Source organism: Pleurodeles waltl, chromosome 8, assembly GCF_031143425.1.
Source record: "Pleurodeles waltl isolate 20211129_DDA chromosome 8, aPleWal1.hap1.20221129, whole genome shotgun sequence".
NCBI lineage: Eukaryota > Metazoa > Chordata > Amphibia > Caudata > Salamandridae > Pleurodeles > Pleurodeles waltl.
The window spans coordinates 163,508,989-163,534,969 of NC_090447.1; the positions used below are offsets into that span (position 1 = coordinate 163,508,989).

Sequence of the window (25,981 nt, forward strand, 5' to 3'; positions counted from 1 at the left end):
CTTAAGCTGTGTAGCAGCAATGATTTTGTTACTGCGCCTTGTGGATAATGAAGGACAAGGTTTCGAAGGAAATATATTTATTGTGCATTTTTACTTCAGGAAGTCAGTCTGCTAGACTACAAAGGAGTCAAGTACTAATCTGTGTTCGAGTTGTGACTGAGCAACCACAATGCTTAAGCAGGAGATCTCCCAGAGGTAATCAAGTTTTAACAAATTCAACCTTGACTCACTTTTGGGATGGAAAAGCCCCTTGCATAGTGATGGACGTGTACCCCTAACCTGGGTGCCCCAGCTGTAGTGATATCAGGATCCTTGGTAATGATTTTTGGTCATGAGCCATCACAAATCATGCTTGTACGCTATGTTCTAGGCCTATCTCATGGACTGCAGTCTGATCGAACCTTTAGGGGCACCCAAAGTGTTAACGTCAGGAGTTGTAAGGCTACTGCCTTCCCCTGGAGTTAAGTAACACGAGCGCGGTGGTAGCAGTATACTGTGTTTTTATTGATCAGTAGAATGAACAGGCCACTTAACCTGTATTAATAGAGTGGTGCCTCTGGGCTCACCCTAGTAAACTTCTGCTCTAACCTTGGTCTGCATGGGGTTGTGCAGCACGAGGATGTATGGGTGCCTGAGAGATGGTACAGTGCTGGAAAAATACCACAAGCAGTTGCATGGGTGCTATGATAGACTGATGTCTGTAGGTAGCACACAGCAAAGAACTGGGCACTTCAAAGTGAGCAACCCCAAAAACAAGAACTTCAAACCAGAGACACTAAATCAAGGATCCCATATCCCAGGAGAGACTTATTGCACTAGAGGAGCGCCCAGGAAGGTGGCTGCCAGAATAACAGCTTCCTGCCATTGGGACACAGCTGGGCTGTCAAGCAGCACCCAGGGACTCTAAACTGCCACTCTGTGGGCTTGTTTGGGTTTGTCTGGGGAAGGTTCGCGCCACTGCTTCCCCGCGGTCCTGCCCCCCTCCCTCCGCCTCAGAGCTCTTCCTTCTCCTGACCCCTGCTGCCCCTGTCCCCCACACTCCCATTGGCGGTTTCCCTCCCTCCTCCCAGCTGCCACTCCCTCTCACCTCCCTTCTTATGCCGGCCACAGCGCGGATGCACCGCTGGCACACTGAAGGCGCACCAAAGGCAAGCCCGTCTGCGCCAAGACCACGCCCAGCACCAGACCCCCTGGCCAACACGCCTTCTGCGCCACTGAACACCTTTACACTGCCAACGAACTCCACGTCCTTAATCCAGGACCCACTCCATCTGCTTCCAGTCCACACCGACGTGCACCAAAGGACCCTTCTCCTGCAAAGCCTGTAATTTCACCTGCAGCCTAACCTCCAAACTCCAAATCAAAACAGACAACCACCTAAGATGCATCCTACTTAACACCCGCTCCGTCCATAAACATGCAATTGAGCTCTGGGACCTCCTGACCACATACTCGCCTGGCGTCGCATTCCTCACCGAAACCTGGATGAATTTGGCCACGGAACCAGACGTAGCCATAGCCATACCAGAAAACTACAAGATCACCAGAAGAGACCGAATCAACAGACCAGGAGGAGGAATCGCCATAGTCCACAAAAACACCATAAGAGTCTCCACCAACTCCCACGACACCATAAACTCCGCCGAGCACCTCCACTTCAAAATCCACATCATCAACGCCAACAACACACTCAGAGGAACACCGGTCTACAGACCCCCTGGACCCAGACCGCAGTTCTGCGACAACATCGCCGATGCCATGAGCTCCCAAGCCCTCGCCTCAGCAGACTACATCCTCCTCGGTGACCTAAACTTCCACCTAGAAAATAACAACAATATCAACACCACCAACCTAATCGACAACCTCGCCAACTTCGGCCTCAAGCAACTCGTCACTACACCCACCCACTCCGCAGGCCACACACTCGGCCCCATCTTCTCAGCCACATCTGTTTCAGCCACACCACCAAACTCAGCTGGACAGACCACCACTGCATCCACTTCTCATACCACAAACCAGTCACTCACCACCGCACACAACCCCCGACGCAACTGGAGGAAAATATCAACGGATCAACTGATCTCCACTCTCGCCCGGGCCCCACCCCCTGGGACCCGGACCCAAACACAGCCACCACCAACCTGCATCGCTGGATAGAAGATTGCGGCAACACCCTCGCACCGCTCAAGAAACCCCCAAACACCTCCCACAGGATCAAGGCCAGCTGGTTCACCCCTGAACTTCAGGAATCCAAACGGCTATGTTGCAGAATGGAAAAAACATGGCACCTTGACCCTACCAACTCCAACCACATCGCTTTCAAGGATGCCCTACGCAAACATCACCAACTGATCCACATCACCAAAAGGACCCACTTCAAAAACCGCATCAACGCTAATGCTCACAACAGTAAAGAGCTCTTTGGCATCATCAATGAGCTCTCCACCCCCAGTACCTGCTCCAACGAACCCCCGCCATCACAGGAGTTCTGCAACTCACTGGCAACCCACTTCCGTCGAAAGATAGAAGAAATCCACAATAGCTTCAAACCCCAGACCCACCAGCTGACTACAAACACCCAAGAACCCAACGCTCCAAGCAACACCCACCTCCTCCACACCTGGACCCCCGTCAACATAGAGGACACCGCCACCACCATGGCCTCCATCCACTCCGGATCACCATCGGACCCCTGCCCACTCCATATCTTCAATAAGGCAAACATCATCATCGCCCCCCATCTCTGCAAAACCATCAACAGCTCCTTCGAGTCAGCCACCTTCCCAGAAAGATGGAAGCACGAAGAAATCAACGCCCTGCTGAAGAAACCAAAGGCAGACCCAGATGACCCCAAGAACTACCGGACGATCTCCCTCCTCCCCTTCCCAGCCAAGGTCATCGAAAAAATCGTAAACAGCCAACTATCCCAGTTCCTGGAAGACAGCAAGGTACTGGACACCTCACAATTCGGATTCTGCAGAAACCACAGCACGGAGACTGCACTCATTGCTGCCACAGATGACATTAGAACCATGTTCAATGAAGGAGAAACAGCAGCACTCATCCTCCTGGACCTCTCCGCAGCTTTCGACACAGTATGTCATCACACTCTCCACACACGCCTCCACAACACTGGAATCTGCGACAAGGCACTCGACTGGATCTCGTCATTTCTCTCAGGCAGAACCCAGAGAGTCCGCCTCCCACCGTTCCTGTCAGAAGCCTCCAGAATCATCTGTGGCATTCCCCAAGGATCTTCGCTCAGCCCCACGCTTTTCAACGTTTACATGGCACCCCTCGCCAACATCACACAAACCCACCACATCAACATAGATTCCTACGCAGACGACACTCAGCCCATCCTCTCCCTCATGAAAGACCCTACAACTGCAAAGAATAACCTCCACAACTGACTTCACGCCATCGCCAGCTGGATGGAATCAAGCCACCTCAAGTCAAACACAGACAAGACAGAAATACTCATCTTTGGCAACAACCCCTCAACTTGGAATGACTCCTGGTGGCCCACCTCCCTAAGAACTGCGCCCTCACCCACCACCCACGCAACCTAGGCTTCATCTTGGACTCCACACTCAGCATGACTCAGCAGGTCAATGCCATCTCCTCTTCCTGCTACAACACTCTCCTCATGCTCCGCAAACTCTTCAAGTGCATTCCCGTCAAAACCAGGAAAACTGTCACCCACGCCCTGGTCAGCAGCCGATTGGACTACGGAAACATCCTATATGCAGAAATAACAACCAAACGCCTAACAAAGCTGTAAAGAATCCAGAACGCATCCGCCCGCCTCATTCTGGACATCCCACGCCGCGACCACATTTCCCCCACCTCAGAGACCTTCACTGGCTACCAGTATCAAAGAGGATCACCTTCAAACTCCTCATCCACGCACATATGGCCTTCCACGACACAGGCCCAGCCTACCTCAACAACAGACTCACCTTCCACACCCCCACCCGCAATCTTCACTCCGCCAGCCTCGCCTCCATCCCCCACATCTGCCGCACCACCGCCGGAGGAAGATCCTTCTCTCAGCTAGCCGCCAAGACCTGGCACTCCCTCCCGCTCCACCTTCGCCAGACCCAAGACCTCTTGACATTCAGGAAACGCCTCAAGACATGGCTCTACGACCAGTAGCTTCCCCCCCAGCGCCTTGAGACCCTAATGCGTGATTAGTGCGCTCTATAAATCTTTGATTGATTGATTGATTGTGAGAGAAGGTAAGATTGATCAATGGCCCACCTAGCCCTGAGGAACTTTCGCTGAACTGAAGCTCTCCAGTGCAGGGACTCGGGATCTTGCCAAAGAGGCCCCATAAACTTCTGAGATTTGAGTGCCTTACTGAGGCCTAGCTTTGATTTCACGATAGTTGAATGGGAAATAACCATCAGCTATAAAGGGGGAAGTTGGAATGGGACGCTGACCTGAGTAACACTAGTGTGCTTGCCTCAAGAGGGCTGTTTATAGTGTTTGCAGTGTGTTATAGTGTACTTTCTGTTTGTAGATAAATGTTTCTTTTTATATATAAACAAGTATTTGACTGGATTGTCATTTATTGGGGTTGGTAGCTGTGTTAGAGTTGTGAGTCTGTGATTATCTCACACCTACCTCCTTAATGAGAAGTCCTGTACTACTTCACCCTCGCTATCAAAGAGTCAAGTACTGAAGGGGTACTTGGCCCAGTTGCTCAGAGACTAGGCCGAGCTCTGGACATCAGCAGAAAAAGGCCTCAACCTCCATGGTTGGGCCCAGAAACTCTCCGCTTGCCTTGTAGCATCTGAAAGGCATTTTGACACCCACCTTTGGGGGAATGGCCTATGCAGGAAAATGATGCTCAGGGTAGGTACACCGAAATGAACAGGCAGCATAGGTGCACAAAAGGGCATTAGAAATACAGAACCTCAATGCCCACAAGTTCAAGATGTAATCACACACATGGACAACCAATCTCTGACACTGACACTCTCCAATAGAAATTAATAGAGCAAGGAAATTAAAATAAAACCCCACAGAAAATAATGTTTAATTAAAATAATATGCTTGACTTAAAAAAATATATATATATATATAAATTAAATAAATTCAGTGTAAAAAAAGATATACATTTTAAAAACAATTTAATAATAAAATTTAGTAACCTTTTTAATTAAAAAAAGTAGCCTATTGAAATAAATGTGTAATTAAATTATTTCTATACATCACTTTTAGTGATTTTTATAGAGAAATAAATATGAACATTTTACTTTAGATGGGATTTTTTAATAATTTTTTACAATTAAGTTTTATTCAATGTAATACATTTAAATTAATTTAATATTTATTTAAAAAATAAGTTAATAGCTTAATGTTACTAATTGTAAATGTTCACATGTAGACGAGGTATCCACCACTGTGGTGGAAATCCCTTTATTCTGATGAATAGGGAAAAATGTAAACGTTTATTAATCTCAATAAGAAAAGAGATATGTTAATCTAAAATATTAATGCTAAATCATCCTATAAATTTATTTGAGTTGCAGAACAACACACAAAATGTTGCAGCTATGATTCATTAATTTAAACATAAAATGTATTTAGTTTGAATACATTACATAAAAAATATTTTTCTGAAGTTTAAATTATTAAAGTAAGTAAACCTATTATAAAAAGAAACCAACCTAAAGTAAAAAAATGATTATATATTAAAGTTGATTAAAGTCGATGTTTAGAATTAAAAGTAGTTTAATGTTCTAATGAAAGTTATGCTATATTAAATTTTAAATGTGAAAAAAATGTATTGAAATATGTTAAATTAAAACAAGACTTGTTTATTTAGATTATTTGTTTTACATTAAATGACATTTATGTATATTTTAATTAGTTTAATTAAATTATTTTATCCTAACATTATTTCCTAGGTGGTTTATTTTAAGTTCCTACCTCAATTATTTTTTATGGGAGGTAGGTGCAGTGCCACAGTTTTCTGGGACCTTTTTGGTTCTGGTAACTTCAAAAGTGCAGATTTGCATAGGAAGGGCCTTACTTTTTTGCGGGTACATGCCCCTCCCTGAACCTCTCCTTGCTCCTCCCTTAACTCCTCCCATTTTGGAGTTAGCATTCCCCATTCACAGCCCCTCCCACATTTACTACTGAAACATATGCTTATGTGCATGGAACTCTGCAGTCAGGACGGAGATTTCCGCACAATAAAAAATATGAGTGGCCTAGTCAGAACCTCAGCACAGAGTTTTGTGACTATCATTTTGTAATACATTAGTCGTTCTACTGTAGTACCATTGAAAATATGACAAAAGGCAATTTGTAAAAAGGCCTCAAAGTTCTCCCTTATTTAAAATACCTTGAAAGGTCTGTATTTTGGGTAGAAAACACCATTGTAAATTTTTGTGAATACTGACAAATTTCTGTTTTTATTTAATGTTCCCAAGATTTCCATTGGACATCCCCACTACTGACCCTCTCTTAAAGCAACAAACTTTGTAACCACTTGCCAAAGTTTTGAATTCAAAAAAATCAACCTCTTATTTTTTCCCGCAATGATGAGTGTCATTGGCACCTGTAAATATCGTCCAATTCAGATTCTGTGCCTAAAGATCTGGCATTTGCAGGCATAGATAAACTTAAGGAACTTAACAGAGTATAATGTTATATAATGTGTGCGTGTCTTAAAGCTTGTGTGAATGTTAGTTTTAAAGGTCATTAATTTCAAGTTTCATCTGAACTGTTTCATAAACAACTTCCTGGGCCATGTTTTACATTTGGAAGTTTACTCATTAGCAGTTTGGGATTTGATAGTGTGAGCTATGTTGATTAATTGCAGGTTCTCTGTATTTACAGTAAAATTACAGACTGAAACAGGACAGAGGGTGGGGCAAATAACAAGAGACAGGATGGCACAGTGGGTGTAGGTGAACAAGAACACTGAGTAGTATGGAAGGTGGGGCAAACAACAACACAGAGTGGGATAAGAGGGTGGGGAAAACTACATGGAGGGGGATGGGAGGTGGGGGGGCAAACAAGACAGAGGGTGATGGTAGGGTGGGTGCAAACAACACGGAGGGATAATGGGGGTGGGGCAAACAACATGGAGGGAGGTGGGAGGGCAGGGCAAACAACTACACTATTAGTATGGAAAGGTAGGGCATACAACAACACGGAGTGGCATGAGAGGGTGGAGTAAACAACACAGAGGGAGATGGGATGGTGTGGCAAACAACACGAGGGAGATGGGAGGGTGGGGGCAAAACAACACAGAGTGGGATGGGAGGGTGGGGTAAGCAACAACACAGCAAAGTGGGAGGGTGGTGACAAGCAACAGCACAGAATGGGACAGGATGGTGGGAGCAAGCAACAACATAGAGCTGAATGGGAAGGTCAAGCAACATAAAGTCAGAAGCACCCTGGGGAGAGAAGGGAACATGAGTGCTTGTGGGGACTAAAAGCATATGGGTTAAAGCAACACTGGGGGGGTTAGGCACATGAAGTTGACATGAACCAAACATGGATTCATCGGGAGTGTGTCAACAAAATGAAAAAAGCAGTTCTCACAAGGCAAAGAACTGGAAGGATACAGGTACTTGAGCGATGCTCCAGGGGAGGGTCAAACAGACAAAGAGGCAGTGCAGCCGGCAAGTGCTGACTAAAGAGAAAGCAGCAAATGAGAGTAATGATGAAGCTAACTAAAGGGAAGCAATGGCTTGTTCTAAGACCATTGTAAGCTGACAAAATGTTTTGCAAGTGACAGCGCTTGCAAATCCTAATGACACTTTTTATAGCGTTAATTCACTTAGTGATCTAAGTGCTTAAATGCATGTACCTCAAAACCTGTGCAACATATGAAAGGGTAAGTTCAAGGTATAAAGAAAAATTATTATAACTACCTTTGTCACTACAGAAATTGTGTTTTAAAAATGTGTTTATTGGACCATATTGTAAACATTAAAAAGTCCAGACAACACATACTTTGCAGATCATTGTTCTAAATTAAAAAAAAATGATATATCGCAAAAACTCTCATGTTATTTATTGATGGGAAAGCGAAGCGGATGGCAGAGCGCATTGAGTTTACTTTGCATAAAATGATGTGACTGGGCCAGGCGGCATCTAGGCTTGGAAGTGCAACCTGCAAATAACAATTTTAGGATTAATATCCGCCCTCGTCAAAAGCAAAAGGGGATCATGTCAACACACGGAACAATTTTTCTATAACTAACTTAAAATAGTCTCAGCAGTACGTTACTGACCTCATTCCTGTAACTTGCAACATTGAGCTCTGGAAAGTCCTCGCTGTAGTTCACAGAAAAGTTGAAGGCATTTATCATGTGAGCTCCAACATGAATTGCTATAAAAACATACCAAAACAAAAATACGAAATTGAGTGCAGACCAATCCAAGCTAGAATCATAATTTCAGGTAACTACTTATTTCATCAAAATGAATAAAAAGCAAACAAAATGGCCAACAGGTCTCAAGAAACAATGCCAGATAAAGAATATTATAAGCTCTTGCAAATATTTAGCTACCTACAAAAAAAACGATTTTCCTTCACACAAACACAGAATTTTGAAATCAAATTTGACAGATTTACACTGTATGCCATGCTGGCAAAAATACATTTAGAGCCTGTGAAGGTTTCTCCAACAAGGAAACTATCCGCCATGGAAAGAGTCACTGTGTTAGAGAAAATATTCAGCAGAAAATCTTCCAATCGATTGCTGTAGACACAATTTCCACAGGCAAATGAGGACAATATAATGTATCCTCCAGGTTTCTAAGTATGCTATGAACAAAAAACATACTTTACAATAACCGTATTCTCATGAAGTTAAGTTCTCTGGAAACAGTGTCATATAAGTCATCTCAGACTAGCTCAACTAAGACTGAGGCATAATCTGACAATATAATACTGGTTTTGTTAGAAGTAGATCAGGAATTTAAATAGTGCCTACTACCTCTGACGGCGCATTAAAGTGCTTTGTGATGAGTAGCAAACTACTTCGGAACCCAGGATTAAAGTCAAATAGTAGACTAGTAGGTAATATGTGCTTGTTTTTTTTTTCTTGCAGATTAGTTGTAGTAATTTTGTTAAGTCTGTGCCCAGAGTTCTTGTGCATTTAAAAGTGTTTTGACCAGGGCTTGAAAAATGGTGCTGGATGGTCAATTAGAAAAGAGAAGTTGTTAGTTGTTTGAGGAGTAGTAGACATGTGTGCCTGTAAATTGGGTGAATTGGAAAAAAATGAGGGGAAAGTTTGAACATAATGTGTGGGAGTTCATAGTAGTCAGAAAGGTTTGAGGTGAGTCCTACAGAGCAGGGGAAGGACAAAGGTTGAAGGGAATAAAATGTTTATTTTTCATTTATTGCATGAGGGCGGTGCGGCACACCCGCAGCCCCGAGGACCACCACCTCCCCGGGGCTTGTTTTTATTTGAATGCAGATGGGGTGCTTGCCCCCCTCCCCCTGCAGCCCCAGGGCCCACCACCTTCCAGGGGCAAACATGGGGGAAAAAAAAGAAAGGGAGTCCGTTTCGGAACCACACAGCCCCGTGGACCGCCACCTCCCCGGAGCTAAATTCACAGTTGATGGGGGGGCCGAACTGTCCCCCTCGAGGAGCCAATGGTGGCCCTGGGGACCACCCCAGGACATAGCTGTTTACTTTTGCTTGGTGGGAGCGGACAGACCCATCAAGCAAAAGCAAACATAGTCCACTTTCTGCAAGTGAGATCTGTTAAAGCCAATTGCATGGGAAGTGCAGGGGGCCCCCTGCACCTGTTCTCATGCAGCCTTTTCATGGGGGTGAAACCGCCATGAAAAGGCTGGTCGAGAAAAAGGTTGTAATCCACAGAGCAGCACTGCCCTGGTGGATTACAATCTCTGCCACTGCCATGCCATCGGGATCGCTGATCCCAGTGGTGCTGGCAGAACCCTGGTGGTCTGACCACCAGGGTCTTTATGTGGTGGTCGGACCAACACAGAAGTGGCGGTCCTGACTGCCACAGAGGGGCTGGTGGTCTGAAGATTGACAGCCTTGTAATGAGGCCCTAAGATCTGTGCTAAGGTCAAAGTAGAAGTGTAGGGGTGTTACGTTTTATAAACATGAGCAGATATCTTGCCCAGTGTTACTGCCCCACTTAAGCATAGATGGTTCTTTACTATAAAAACAGCCTGTTGCAGTGAAACACCATAGGAAAGCAAAATTAGCTCAATAGAGAAGCCCATAAGAAAAACAACAATTTTAAAAGAATTGGCTTTCAAGTAATCTGGATGATGTATAGCAAATACGTATGCCCTAAGTAAGGTCTAACTAATGTCCCTGCTTCAGTGATGAGTTATCTGCCTCTTAAAACCTTTTGGCAGACAGAGTGGCTTGTACATTTGAGAACAAACGTGTTGACCCAGCCAGTGAGAATGTTATGTTAATAAATCTGTGCATTCCATTTTTGAACCTTGTAAAATGCCAGATAATATTAAATCAACATTGTTTTAGTTAAAAAATATGTTAAAATATAAACATTTATATGTTAATGAAACATTTCAAAATATTTGTTTTCCTTTTTATTAACTAATCAAATTAATTTTGAATTTTATTGTAAATATGTTTGCGGATATATATTTGTTAATGTGTTTATTGTATGTTTTTAAAAGAATATAGTTAATCTAAAATCTAGCTGAAAATATACCATAATTAAAAAATTTAAAAAAGTTGTTACATTTAATTACATTTGTAGTTCTTGTTTTTTAAATTATTTTGAGGTATAAGAAATGTATTTTGTTTTGTATAGATCATTTATTAACAAACAATTTTGATTTGAATAAGGCGAACAAAATTAAATCATTTCAAACTAAATGAATTCATTAAATTGTATTAAATGATACACATTTTTTTAATTTAGGGAACATGTTTTTATATTGTAAAACATTTGTTAAATGATATTATGGTTACAGCTACATACTTATATTAAAATACTATATTTGTACAGTCTGTGTTTTTGTAGCCGATATATTTGCATTATCTATATCTTACTTGCAATATTCTGGTTCTCATTTTTTTTTATGTTAACATTAATCATAGACATTAACTTTTTTTGTTATTGATATTTCAGCCTTGATATTTTGTGTTTCAATATTTTAGCTTTTGGTATTCCGTCATACAAACATTTGTGGACATGGCATTAAGTAAGACGGTGCTAATGTAGGCTACTGCAAAATTGTCTTTGAGTTGTTTTACAATCACCTGGAGACACAACAAGATTTATTTGCAGTGCCTACTTTTGGGCACTGGCTCTGTTAAGCAACCATATGACATCAAGTATACTGTTCTCACAAAATATTTTTCTCTAGTGTGTGGATGTGGCTAATTATTAATGCCTTGATTGTGTATTCAAGACTATGATTTTGTATTGAAGTTTGCTAATCTATGTTTTTCTATATTTTCTGACATTTAAATTGATTGCAAAAGATACATCAAGTGATTCCCATTATTACTTTGAATGTTAGTGTAAGAAACTGCCCCAATTTGACGGTCACCCCCAGTTCTTGCTGAATTCTATTGCTGGTTTTTAGGCTATGCACACTCAAGCACTTTTGTCCAGTGCCCAGTGTATGTGTTCTGACACCTAAAACATATAGAAATTGGCTAATACTTAATTGGCTTGCTTAACTCTCCTTTAAGGCCATAGTATATGATGTAGAAACTTCACCCATGGTGTGAAAAGTTAAATACCCCCTTTGGAGGGCTGCATCTATTGTGCCATCCACTAGAGAGGTGGTGAAAGCATGGCATTGGGCCTACCCTGTGTAGCTTAACAGAAGTCACGTGAACCCTTCTGTACAGACCTTATGACAGGGAGGAAAATATCATTTTTTTTCATTGATTAGGTCACTTATAAGTACACCTTGCTGCCGACAAGGGAGACTGCATAAAATGTAAGAGTGGAATATGTGCGCCATTAGAAATGTCATGGCCTTCTAATGACTAGACCCAAAACGACATTGTCACTGGTCAGGCATTAACCGGGACATATTAAAAGTAAAAGTATAGATTATATATTTTAATCTGGAACGTTGACCTGTACCAGCTACAGACTCCATTCATACACTTAAGGGCTCATTATGAGTTTGACGGTCAGACAAACCGACCGCCAAACTTGTGGGAAGAAGGCTGCTGTCAAACCAGCAGCCTCACCCCCCATTGTATTACGCCGTTCCCACCAAGCTGACCAGTGGGAACATCATATTCCAATGTTCCTGCCAGTCAGACCAGCGGTAACAGTGCAAGAGTATTGGTCTCAGCACCCCCAAGGGAGCTGATACAATAGCACAACAGCACCCTCGGAATGCATACTCTCTGACACCAGCAGTAGGTTTCTGCCAGCATTCAAAAGGCTGGGGAAAGTGGACTCGTGATCAGTGCAACAGCCCTGAACTCAGCGCTGCCGTGTCTGACCAGGACTTCGACCGATATCAGCCCATTGGTCTGACCACCTGGGTCGCAATGTGGCAGTCAGACAGCCTTGAATGCGAAAGTCTATCCACAACCACGGCACTGCCGGTCATCGGACCACCAATGCCGTAATTCGGCCCTTCGTTTTATACTTAATAAAAATGCAATCTAAGGGTAAAGTCAAAATTGTATTAGATTAGATGCATATGCTCTGAGAAAATCCAGAATAGTTGCAAACCTGATGGGCGTGTGGAAATCTTATTGGATGCTGAGTCTTCTGTGCAAGATAAGCCCACCTGGAGGACCGATTGGAATCCAACAGACATTTCTAGTTAGGGAGAGACTTTTCAAACTTATAGGTAGAAGTGTCCAGTCGTCATGCTAGGTTGCTGATGAACCTTGATGTGGTGTTGCTCTCTTCTCCTCAATTCCCAAGACTCTTAGATGTCCTATGAAGAATTAAAGTAATCTTGTCGAATTACCCCTTTCTTAATACTGTTAAGTATTAATATGCCCAATCAATTCTGAACTGCTGACCTGCCCTACTTGCAGCCCGTGTTCTGCACTGTCCTGATGCTGCTGTCTGCTAATGCTGCAAACGGTGAAGGCTGTGCTTAATGAAACTTTCCTGTCTGCTGTCCCATGAGGAGAGGTATAATTCCTAATGTGTTTTCTTGTTTCCTTTTCAGATTAGATAATTACACCAGTGTATTTTTATAGTGCACTACCTAGTGAGATGATTTTACAAATTATTCTTGTTTTTTCCTTTTTGTTTTGCCCGCATGTGATTGCCCATTCCCACACATGCAAGTCCAAATTCATATTAGAGATAAGGATGGCCCAGCTCAGAAACTACATTTTATTAATTGAATTTTACTGATGTCACCATCATCTGCTTTGAAATCTGACTTTCATGTGCAAATCATAGTCTTGTTAATCTGCATCCTACTTTTGGAGTGTGTAATAATATTGATGCCTGGTAGACTTAATCTCTTTAGACATTTCGGTCAGCTTATGGTTTTCATATATGTTTGTAACTTCGTTTTGTGCACCATTTACTTTACATTTGCTTTGTGGTTGTAATAAAGTTTGAAACTTTATTCGGTTTGGAGTCCTGTTATGATGAACATTTTGTTATGGTGTTTAAAAGTACTTATGTTTTTCTTTTTAGTGGTCTGTGATAAATTAATCCAATTACCGCACTCCTCACTGAGTCCCAAGATCCGGTCGACTTCTAGTTGTGGGATAAGTAATGGTGTCTCACCAGAGTGCTTGTACTTTCTGAACCTGAGGCATAAAGAAGACCTCCCCGGGCGCTGCAGCACTAACATTCAATAATGGCATTTCTGAATACCTCTTCAGAAATTACATTGAACCTATTGCTCCCAGCGCTGTCTCATCTGGTGCATGATGAAACAAGAGTTGATATAGGTGGAAATGTGCCTCACAAATGGTCTAGAGTGATTTGTCTCTGCTGGTCCCCTTATATCTTCTTTTTCATTTAGCTGCAACCTCCTTAGAAGACATTCTAAGTACAAAAAGTCAGTCATTCCATGAACAATTAAGCATTTTTTATCTGTCCTTTTAATGCATCTCAGTATGACATGTTATGTAACTGCTGATGAAGCAGAAAAAGAAAGACTAACAAACATTCATATATCATGTAACAAAATTGTATAAGACAATGTGATTTTAGCAAAGAAAAATAATGTATGTAGGAAAATGTGCCCACGAAGTAGTACGCCATCATTATAAACGAGCTTAATTAATCATGAAGAATTGACAATGTAGTAATCCGTCATAATTGCAAATGTATTTTCTTGTTGAAACTGTTATATGCTTAGCTTAAATTTAGCAGAGGCTTTGGCCTAGTTGCCTGGTCTCAAATTTAACTGCGTGGTTTTCACTTGTATTAACAGAAACGTGTTTAAACTTTAAAGGCTGTATTTTTCCAGTAGAATGACTAATACACTTATCTCAAAGTTTCATGCTAGGCAAGTTTCATCCCCTTTGAAGCAAGGTCAGTTTCTGCAGGTGCAGACAATAAAGACACTGATGCAGAATTAATTGGCAACTTTGTTGCTACTTGTGTTCCAAAACTCCAAGGACACCTTATGCGTAGGTGAACATTAAGAGAAGGACACTATTCATTGGTTAAAGAGAAACCACCCCATGGACCCTCCAATGAAAGACCCTGAAGAATTTGGAACGTTTCTTACTTAAACCCACTGGACAAAGAGAAGTCAGCCATTTTCTTTGATGCCATTTTGAAGCAAGATTCAAGAAGCCATTTTGATGACCCTTTGATGCTTTTTCTCTATCCCAGAGAGGGAGAGACTTTAAGAATTCTCACCCTAGAGACTTTAACTTTACCCCGTCTTGCCCATACGATAACTTGTGCCCCATTTTTCCTTGTTGCTGCAAGGAAAACTTGCCTTTAACTTTGCCCCCCCCTTGAAGTCTGCCCCATGCTGATCGAACCGATACCTGAAGGACGAAGACTTACCTTGAATGCTGATTGTAATTGGTAATTATAAAAGGATAAAATGTATTATGCATTGTGTTTTCCTTCTTAGGTACCAACTGCTTATTTTGACAGAGCCTAAGATAGAAGTTTTCTAAATTTGTGTTGACTAAATTCATTTTGCATGAAGTCCCACATGCCATTGCTAATCAGTGGTTAGTTGAGGTATTCATTTGATGCACCATGCGGGGTTGAAATCTTGTTATGCTGACCGATGTGTGAAATTAAGCAAATTCTGTTATTTTTATTAGTGATTTGCATTGCTATAACTGAGTGCATTATAATCCAAATTTTGCGTATATTGCGTTTCTTCCATCGCTATGGACAGCTAGTAATGTTCGTATACGTATATCATTTGATTTTGAAACTTACTTATATTGTATTAGCTTTGTTAATATAAGGAAATAAACTCATTAACTTTTAATAAACAGGTGTGATTATTTATGACTGAAAGGTCATGGTGTGTTAAATTACTGATTACTATTGATTCCTAAGTTGTTGTTTGATTACTAATTGAGTATTGGTTATTGATTATAAATGATTATTGATCATTGACTTGAGGGATCCGACTATTCTTGGATGAGGAGAACCCAACCTGGTCAAAATTGTCACCGACCTCCGGCGTGTCCAAGTATAAGTAATTTATAAGGACTGGACGCGCTATCAGTAGATGGTAGCAGAGTTTGATGGTTTCGCCCTTTGGGACCCCATCCGAACAATAGATGGATTCAAGTTAGAATTTTCTTTGATAAAAAAAAGTTGGAGAGATGATGATGCCCTAAATTCCCAATTACTTTCCCAGAATCTCGGAGCTTGCGAATGGAGGAAATGGAGGTGTGAGAATGTTTTCGGCGTTTCTAGTGACAGTATGAGTGAAGTTAGGGTTTCGCGCTTGCACAGCTTATGCCGCAGATGAATTGTGAAGTTTGCGAGGATTTTAGGGGGTTACAAACTCCAATAAAATTTTTAGAGGAGTGATACTCCAAAGTGTGAGTGTAGGGAAGTCATCGAACTTCATATGAGTGTAGCGTTTTGTGCATGAAAAATTGTCCACGGGGTTGTTGGTGTTGAGACGGACCCTGCGAGGTCAAGAGACTCCAGAGTATGTTGAAAAGTGTATGAGACACTTGATTGATGTAATTTGTTTGGTTTAGTAGGTTGATCGGGCATGGTCAATAAGTCAATACGAATGTTGAGGAATAAAAGAAAAATTTTCGACTTTGAGATTTGACATATTCTAAGGTGCACTAGAATAGTTCATTGATCAGTCGAGAGTAAAGTTTGCAGGTCAAATTTTGCTTGCGAAAGTGGGAAACCGAGAAAGATGGAATAACTGCCAAGGCTAGTGAAAAATCCCTAAGGTTTCTGAAGCGATTGTATTACCTTTCCTGTAGTAAACCGACAGATGTTTTTTCTTTTTGGTTATATTGCAGAAATTAGTCTTGAGTGAAGCTGAATGAAGGAGGACAAGCCGTGAGACTTTGTCAGCCGCAGTGTGTGGGTGTGACGTCACTAGGAGCCGCGCTGGGATAGGTTGGTTGATGAGAAGTGTCGCGCACGGATTGGACGCAGTCCGTGAAGCGCAATTGGTGGGGAAAGGCAAGCGAAGAGTATTCCGGGAATTAAAGTCACTCATTGATTACATTTTGAGAAAATAAAAGACGGAAAGATGACATTTTTCAAAGCACTTAAGAGTGCCTTGAGGGGAGATGTATATATTAAAGCAAATGTAGGAGAAGAAACACCTCCTGAGCATACACCAGCTTACATCGTAATTGAAGAAAAGGGTGTCGCACCATGTCTTTGGTTAAAGCAATGGTGTAAATTAACAGAAAAGCATAGAAGTGTAGCGTTTCCTATCCATGGGACGTTTAATCTAAGAGTTTTGGAGAATTTAAGATTTGCGCTATAAGACATGAAAATACCTCCAAGACCAGCACAGTTTGAAGCATTAGCAATTTGGGAACAAATAGCTAGAAGGCAACTACAAAAAAAAATTGAGACAAGAGTGAGAAAAGTGGAAAAGGCACTAGCGGATGCTAGATGGGACAGTACTCAAAAGGTTTGGAGATCAGACATATTGCAGGGAATTAAATTGTTTCCAGCAATTACTAACGAAGCAGAGATGGAAGGAAAGAAAGCTACCCATAAAACAAACAGGAGTCAGTCCAGAGATGGAGAAAACAAGAGAAACTCGAAAAGGTCAGATGAATCAGACGATGAGGAGTTCATTCTGCATTTGCTAAATGACCGTCCACTACCATATGTGGAAAACGAAAATGACCCAAGCACTAGTACTGCCCCTCCAGAACCAATACAGGGTACTGTGGCCCTGAATTTGAGAATATCGCAGAGGCAAAGTAGTCCCGATATGCCTTTTACACCAGAAATACCACAAGTTCAGAGAATATATCCGGACCGCTAAACTGAAACCTGTTAGTGATTATCAGCCACAGGTTCAAAGGCGCTATTATGATGAGCATAATTTGGAAATGACTTCTAATTTAATGGTGCAGGGAGGATAGAATTTCCAAAGACCAACATTGATTCAAACCAAATCAACACAAATTTTGATGCCTCAAAAGCAGATGCAAGAAGTGCCAAAGTACATTCAAACAGCAGAAAACCAGTTAGACATGCCAGCAATGATGAACCATGATGTGGGAATTAACATGCCACAGAATTTGGGGAACAGACAGAATCCGGACGCAATATCTTTGCCTATCACTGTAGGTCTGCCAGTACCATTATATATACAGGCAAAACCAGGTGTATGCGATCAAGGGGTAATGACACAAAATGAGACAGGGAGGAGATACATAGAAAATACTCAAGAAACGACTCCCGTAGGAACACTGTCAAATAGATCTGGGTCTTTGTTGAAATTTAGTCCAATTCCAATTTGTGCTCCGTCAACTGTGGTAAGGTCAAGTCCACCACTAATAGTACTGCTAACTTCAAAAACAGAAATGTTACAGAAACCATCAGTAGCAGTAGACGTAAATGCCACATTAATGGGACTAAATGCACAACAGTTAACACAATGGTTGAACAGCCTGAAATCCCCACAGAGTACACCCAGCGGGAAAGGAGAAGAATATTTGAATAGAATAAGATTGGGCATGGAAGCAGATGAACTAGTAGAGGGAACGATGGGTCTGAACAGGTTAGAATCATACACAGAAGAAGAGCTGAGATACATTTGCCCTAGAATTACAAGAGAAGTAAGCAGCATACATAGGAGGTTACAAGAAATTGCAGACAGACACAAAATAGACATAAGTAAAACCAAGCACTTGAGCAGAAGTTACAGGTTAGACTTTGAGACAAAAGATTTTGAACACATGAGGTCTGCAGGAATGAAAACACACCTTAAAGAGATACTGCAAAGCGCGCAGGTTTGGAGATGTTTAGACAAGTGGGAGAGCAGGTGGGTTAAGAAAAAGGATAAGAAGAAAGAAAGTACCCCAGATCGGAATGAGAAAGTACAGCAGAATGATGATCTTATAACCATGTTACCAATGAGAGAAACAGCAGGGGAAAAACTTGTCCATGTACCATGACACAGGTGTGATATTCAATCCTTTACGGATGATTACCCTAATTTAAGAGAGAAACCGATTGAATGGTATCAACAAACAGATAGATTTGTGAAACTCGCAAAATGTCTTTGGGAAGACCTGAATACTTTATTTGAAATTGTAGTTCCGGAAGATTTGTGGGAAGATTGTAAAAGGGCTGTAGATTGGCCAACAAGTGAACCAGAAAGAGATAGGGACACAGGTGCACCATCGCCTAGGGTAATGAGCATCTACCATAAAGTGATTGAGTACCTGAAAACAAAAGTTGCGTCGAAAAAGTTAGATTGGCAGAAGATTGACAGAACTGCACAGGAGGTTAAGGAGTCGATACATGCATATTATGAGAGATTGTTGAAAGCATTTAAAAATTACAGTGGCACGGAAATGATTGAGGCAAAGGACATGCTCCATTTTGTGTTCAGATTTGTGGAAGGATTGCGACCCGAAATCAGCCAGATGATTAAAATGCATTTGATTTGTTGGCAGTCAAAAATCGGTCGATGAAGAGTTGCACTATGCAAAATACTGCAGTGATGAGATTGAGACAAAGCAGAAAAGGTTGAAAAAAAAAGTGATGGTGATGCAGATTAGAGCAGCTCGGACAGGTTTGCAAGGTTTCCAACAACAGTTGCCGCAGCAGCAATAGCAGGGAAATGCTGTGTTTCAGCCACAGATGAGAAGCAGAGGCCGAGGAGGTTTTGTGAATAATGGTCCTGATTTAAATACTGTTGTGATTCCTAATGGTATACAGGCAATGAAGAAAGTGATGCCATGTCACACGTGCGGAATCGTCAGACATTGGAAACGGGAGTGCCCAATCTTGGGGCAAGAAGGTGTAGGTCAGCAAAACAATGATGTCAATATATTTCAGAATATGAGAGGACCGTAATTGAGAGGTCCAAATCCAAATTTCCAAAATAATGTAAATCAGATGCAGGGTCTACAACCCATAAAACCACAGCAGGTGCAAATGCCCCGTGTACAAATGGTACAATCACAGCCAATGCAACAGCAGTTTCCTACGGTACAAAATCAGCAAATGCAAATACCCTTTGCACCAATGAATCAGCAACAAGTAATGCTTCCTCAACAGGTTACAGGTCAAGGAATGAATCAAAGTAACACGGTACACCAATTCCCGTTACACAGTAAGAATGGAATAAACAATGAATTGGAGAGTGAAAGTTCAGATGAGGAGGGAAATTGCATGCTTGCAGCATCTTTGGAAGTTGATCAAAAGGGACCATATGTGGAAGGAAGAGTTATGGGTCACAGCGTTTCATTCTTGGTTGACACAGGAGCTACACGCTCTACAGTCAGAAGTATTGAAGTACCAAATTTGCCACTTTCAGGGAGAACAGTTCAAGTAGTGGGAGTAGCAAATAGGTATCTGACAAACCCAATTACAGATCCAGTGCAAGTCAAAATTGGTAACTTTCAAGGGTTACATAAATTTGTGGTGTGTGACTCAAGTCCGATATCCCTATTAGGGAGAGATTTATTGTGCAAATTGGGATGCTCGATTATCTGCTCAAATAATGGAATTAATATTCAGGCAAACAGTGATGAGGAAGAAGGGGACAGCTTAGAAGAGGACGAAATGGAAAGTGTCGATGAAGAGTATCCCCTGATTACTCTTTATCCAATGCTCACTGAAGCAGATATTACAGCTGAGTTACAGGAAACAGTTGAAAAAGAAGTGTGGGATATGACAGGGAAAGATGTAGGATTGGTCAAAGGAGCAGAACCAGTGAAGGTACTGTAAAACCTAATGTAAATTTTCCTCAGACTCCACAATACCATATGTCATAAGACACCCTCATGAAAGTCACCCAACTCATTGATGAGTTTGTAAAACAGGGAGTACTGAAAGAAGTACTAAGTAGTCCATGTAATTCACCACTCATGGGACTAATAAAACCAAGTGGAAAGGTCTGAATTGTTCAAGATTTGAGAAAAATAAATTACATAATAGTCAAATGTTGTCCTGTAGTACCAAATCCAGGTGTAATAATGTTTCAAATTCCCTGTGATGCAGAGTGGTTCTCAGTCATCGATTTGTCACAAGCATTCCTTTCTGTGCCTCTTCATGAGGACAGCCAATTTCTCTTTTGTTTCAAATTCCTGGATACAGTCTACAGTTGGTGTCGAATTCCTCAAGGGTTTTCGGAGTCACCATCAATTTTCAATCAGATTCTAAAGAAAAATCTGGAATCATTGGAATTACCATTTTAATCAACCTTAGTACAGTATATTGACGATTTACTGATTGCATCCAAAACAGAAAATGACTGTACAGTTGACACTATTGCCCTACTGAACCATTTGGGAAGGAATGGACACAAAGTGTCTCCTTCAAAATTGCAATTCTGCCAGAAGAAAGTGAAATATTTGGGTCACCAAATAGAAAAAGGGTCGAGAAGAATCGTGAAAGAAAGAATAACGAGTGTACTTCAAATGAGTCCACCCAAAATGAGAAAAGAGGTGAGAAAGTTTTTGGGAATGGTGAGCTACTGTTGCCAATGGATTCTCAATTTCTCAACTCTAGCCAAACCTCTACTGAAACTGACCCAGAAAGATGCGCAGGATGAAATAGTGTTGAAAAGAGATGAAATGGATGCCTTTATTGAATTAAAGGAATGCATGTGCAGAGCTCCAGCTTTAGGTATGACTGATTACACAAAGCCGTTCACATTGTTTTGTCATGAACGTGATGCATGTTCCTTGTCTGTCTTGACTCAAGCCCATGGTGGGGTAAATAGACCAGTAGCATATTTTTCAGCTACTTTGGATCCAGTCACAGCAGCCTTACCAGGATGCTTGAGTGTTGTAGCAGCAGTTGGTATAAGCCTAAATCAGAGTGAAGGAATAGTGATGGGACATCCTTTAACAGTTATAGTCCCTCACTCAGTCGAAATACTTTTGACACATTACCAAACACAGCACATGACTGATGCTAGGCTTACAAGGTACGAGACAATAATTTTGGGATCACCTAATGTGCAGTTAAAAAGATGCACTACGTTAAATCCAGCAGCCTTGTTTCCCAGTGAAAATGTTGAAATTGATCATGCGGATGATATTGAGCATGACTGTCTTCAAGTGACTGAATTTTGTACTAAACCAAGACCTGATATCAAAGATACTCGATTGGAAGAAAATGATCAAATTATTTTTGTTGATGGTTCATGTTTAAGAGATGCACTAGGAATATTGAAAGCAGGATATGCTGTATGCACAATAACTGGTGTTCTAGAAGCATTTTGGCTTCAGAGAGTTTACTCTGCACAAATAGCGGAACTAGTAGCCCTTACTAGAGCTTGCCAACTTTCCGCCTTAATGAACGTCACCATTTACACTGACAGTCAGTACAGATTTGGAATAGCACATGATATTGGACAATTGTGGTCACAAAGAGGCTTTATGACCTCTTCAGGATCACCAGTGAAAAATGGTGAAAGAATAATTGTTACATGCTATCCAGTTACCAGGAAAAGTAGCAGTGGTAAAATGCAATGCACACTCGAAATCACAAGACTTCGTTTCTTTGGCAAATGGATATGCAGATCAAGTCGCAAGGTTTTGCGCATTGAACTGTATATTGCTCAGAGACGAATAGAATTTGATAAATGAGCCAGAACTTGAACCAAGTGAAGCCTTCGCTCTAAACGTTGTGGACACAATAGAAGAATTGAAATTCCTACAAAATAATGTAAGGATGAAAAACTCTCATGGAGCAAATTACAATGCGTAAAAAACCCAGATGATTTGTGGGTTTCAAGTGAAGGGTAATTAATTTTGCCAGACAGTCTCTTGTCCCAAATAGCTAGGCTATACCATGGACAAGCACACATTGGAAGAGATGCCATGATTAGATTATTCAAAATTGATTGGTTTAATCCCAAGTTTCGCCAAGTTGCTGAAGCAGTTTGCCATCGTTGCGTCATTTGCCAACAAATGAACGCAGGGAAGGGAACAGTAGTAAATTTGAGCCACTTTGGAAGAGCAGGTGGGCCATTCAGCAGGATGCAAATGGATTTTATTGAGATGCCTATGCATGCAGGCTTGAAATATGTGTTGGTGATTGTGTGTATTTTTTGTCACTGGATTGAAGCATACCCTACACGCAGAAATGACAGTCTCACAGTTGCAAAACTACTCTTGAGAGAACTAATACCACGTTTCGGATTCCCGATCTCTTTAGAATCAGATAGGGGAAGTCACTTCAATAACGAAGTAGTCAAATTACTATGTGCAGCATTGAACATTGAGCAAAAATTGCATTGTAGCTACCGCCCTGAAGCATCAGGACTAGTGGAGCAAATGAATGGCACGCTGAAATCAAGGATGGCGAAAATATGTGCATCCACAAACTTGAAATGGCCTGACGCATTGCCCTTGGTGTTAATGTCAATGAGAAACACACCTGATAGAAAAACTGGACTATCACCACACAAAAGTCTCATGGGTTGAGCCAAGAGACTTCCAGCAGTTCCTGCAAATGCTCTTGTAAATATTACAGATGATATTGGTATTGGACTACTGCAAAGGTCTGGCTGATGTGGTCCGCTCTTTTTCTCACCAGGTGGAGGCAACCACCTTGCCACCGATCCAAGGTCCAGGACACACCCTGAAATCAGGTGACTGGGTTGTGATAAAGAAGCACGTGAGGAAGTCGTGTCTGGAACCCCGTTGGAAAGGACCTTTTCAAGTGATTTTGACAACTACCACCGCTGTGAGGTGTGCGGGAGTTCCCAACTGGATTCACGCCAGTCACACGAAAAGGGTGACGTGTCCCACAGCAGAGGAAATTGAGGCACTGAAATTACCAACAACTGACAGGAAAGTACCAGGCACTGAGACAGAACGAAGAGAGCCTGAAAGTGAACAAGAAGAAATTGAGACAGAAGAAATATTCTCTGAGGAAGACGCAGTCGATCCTTTTGAGGACAACAGAGAAGAAGCCTCAGGAAGTGAGAAAGATCCTGGAGGTGACACCGATCCAATCAAAGGTGAAGAAACAGGAAAGCCTAATAAGAGGAGGGCTTTCCCAGAAGCAGACGACACAGGAAAAGAAGGAGAAAACCTGATTGACCTCCTAGGGGAAGGAGACAAGACAGAGCAGAGTGAAATTGTTCAAATTCTTCCAGAACCGGTTGCAGGTCCATCATGTGAAAACAACGCGAAACGAAGACAAAGCATATCAAACACTAAAGAGACATTGAACGAAAACAAATGGCCAAAATTGAAGGAGAAAAAAAAAAGAAGTGTCTATCGTAATAAGAAAATCGAATGAAGAAAAGGACACAGCGAAAGAACAAGACATAAGCGAAAGAGAATCGAAAGGAGATGCAAAATTGAAAAGAAAAAGAATACCGAGCAGAAGATATTCTGGCCCAGAATGGGCATACACAGCCACTAACGATTGGTCAGACGAATTTCTCTCTCTTAGTCTTGAAAACGAAGAAGCAGAACGACACTTTGGTACTTGAAAACTGAAATTTCATGAACATTACCGAATAAGACATTGATAACCTGATTGACTTTTGAAACCGATTTTGAGACAAAGCTGCTAAACCGATAAGAGACTAAGCTGCTAAAGAAAACAGTGTGAACTTTGACCTCGTTCATCTTTTATATATATCTGCTAATCTTATTTGATAAAGTGTTTTCAGCTTTCTGATTCTATATAGATCATGACAGACTACACTACACAAGGACATAAAATGAAATATTGTAAATATATGTGTATAGGTCTAATAACTGCATGTGTACTAATAATTATGGCAATAATTCTTGGAATGCATGGAGGGAATGAAAGAGACACGAATGATGCTTCTACTTTTAAAACTACTACTGAATTAACTCCTTTGAAGAAACTCAAACTAGACGAAAAATATGTACACAACAAGAAAGAACTTTCTTCTAATGTCTTCTATCGCTTGCTGAATGAGTATGTTGAGACAATGGATGCGAAAGATTGTTATGTATGCACACAAATACCTACCTCAGTAATAGAAGGGGTAACATATCATAGCATGCCCCTTACGTATGGAATAACATGTAGTTTGTTACTAACAAGATTTTATGGCCAGCACTATATTCAATACTTATATTCCAATCATGATGTTGTAGTTTCATATGTCCCCATAATCGAGTACCTGAGTAAAGTAGCAAGAGATTATTATATAAAATTATTTAGGGGTTTCTTTGAACCATTATCGCCTTTTTCCACAGTTCACTTTTCATAAAGAAAACCTTACATGCTTGCTTTCACCTGTAGAGAAAAGCTTTTTAGATCACACTGAAGATAGAAGGAAAATGGTAAAAGAAAAATTTGAAAAAGAATTACATAAAAGGACATCTGTAGAAAACTATGCTTTTGCCGCAATAAAGACACAAGGGAAACTGGCTTTAGACGCAATACATATAGGGAAGTTTTGTGTATATATAGACCTAAATCATATTATGACACAATCTTTGTAGGAACGAGTGAATGTAAACACGTGTTTTTATTCCAGAGTAAATGGAAATTCATGTTAAATGGCCTAGACCCAGCTACTCCAGGAGTATACTATATTTGTGGACTCAATGCCTATTATCGTCTTCCAAAAGGATGGTATGGGAGATGTTATTTGGGAATAGTATTTCCAAAGATTTATCAACTGGACGACTTAAAGAAATTTCCAAAGCTGTCTGAATTACATCGTATTCAGAAAAGGGAGACAGCTTCTGGTGTGGTAGGAGATATATTTGGAGCAATGATTCCTTCCGTAGGAGTTATATTGAATTCAATCAAAATACGAAAGTGGTCTACTATTGTGGATAACATGCTGACAAAATTCTCAGGAGCCATGATCCTGATTGATGCTGAACTTGCTGCAGAAAGAGCTATGACTCTTCAAAACCGGCTTGCTTTAGACATCCTTTTAGCAAAGAATGGCGGCGTTTGCAAAATGCTTAGTGCACGTCACTGTTGTTCATATATACCAGACAACAATAGACAAATTAGAAATATGCTTACAAATTTAACTAACGATAGTGCAGATTTGAAAGAATTGAAAGAACCAGGAGTATGGGAAAAGGTTGGAAAGGGATTTGCTTCCTGGGAAATTGGCTCAGCAACATTTGGAACGGAATATTACTGAAAATAGTAAAAGGAATATTAATAATATTAATTTGCTTAATAGGTATTTGGGGAATATGGAAAGCTATTAAAATATTGAAATCAAGAAACAAGAGGAGAAGAGAAAAGAAAGAACAAAATAAAATGGTAGAAATATACAGGGAAAAATCAAAGGGAACAAAAAGGAAGAGGGAGAGGACTGAAATGCAAGATTATTAAACAGAATTTTAATGAAATAAAATTTGTGATGGAAGATTTAAGGTGATGACATTAATAGTCATCAGAGAAGGGA

At 41.1% G+C, this 25,981-nt stretch overlaps 1 protein-coding gene across 2 annotated transcripts in view; it reads right to left on the minus strand.

Annotated features, from left to right (window-relative positions):
* Window positions 1-25,981, minus strand: part of NOX4 (NADPH oxidase 4) — a 759,149-nt gene that overhangs the window by 575,751 nt on the left and 157,417 nt on the right. For both annotated transcript variants that reach the window (XM_069204008.1, XM_069204009.1), the window contains exon 5: window positions 8,262-8,359. In XM_069204008.1, coding sequence (XP_069060109.1) covers window positions 8,262-8,359 — 98 coding nt within the window. The remainder of the gene's footprint in view (window positions 1-8,261; window positions 8,360-25,981) is intronic.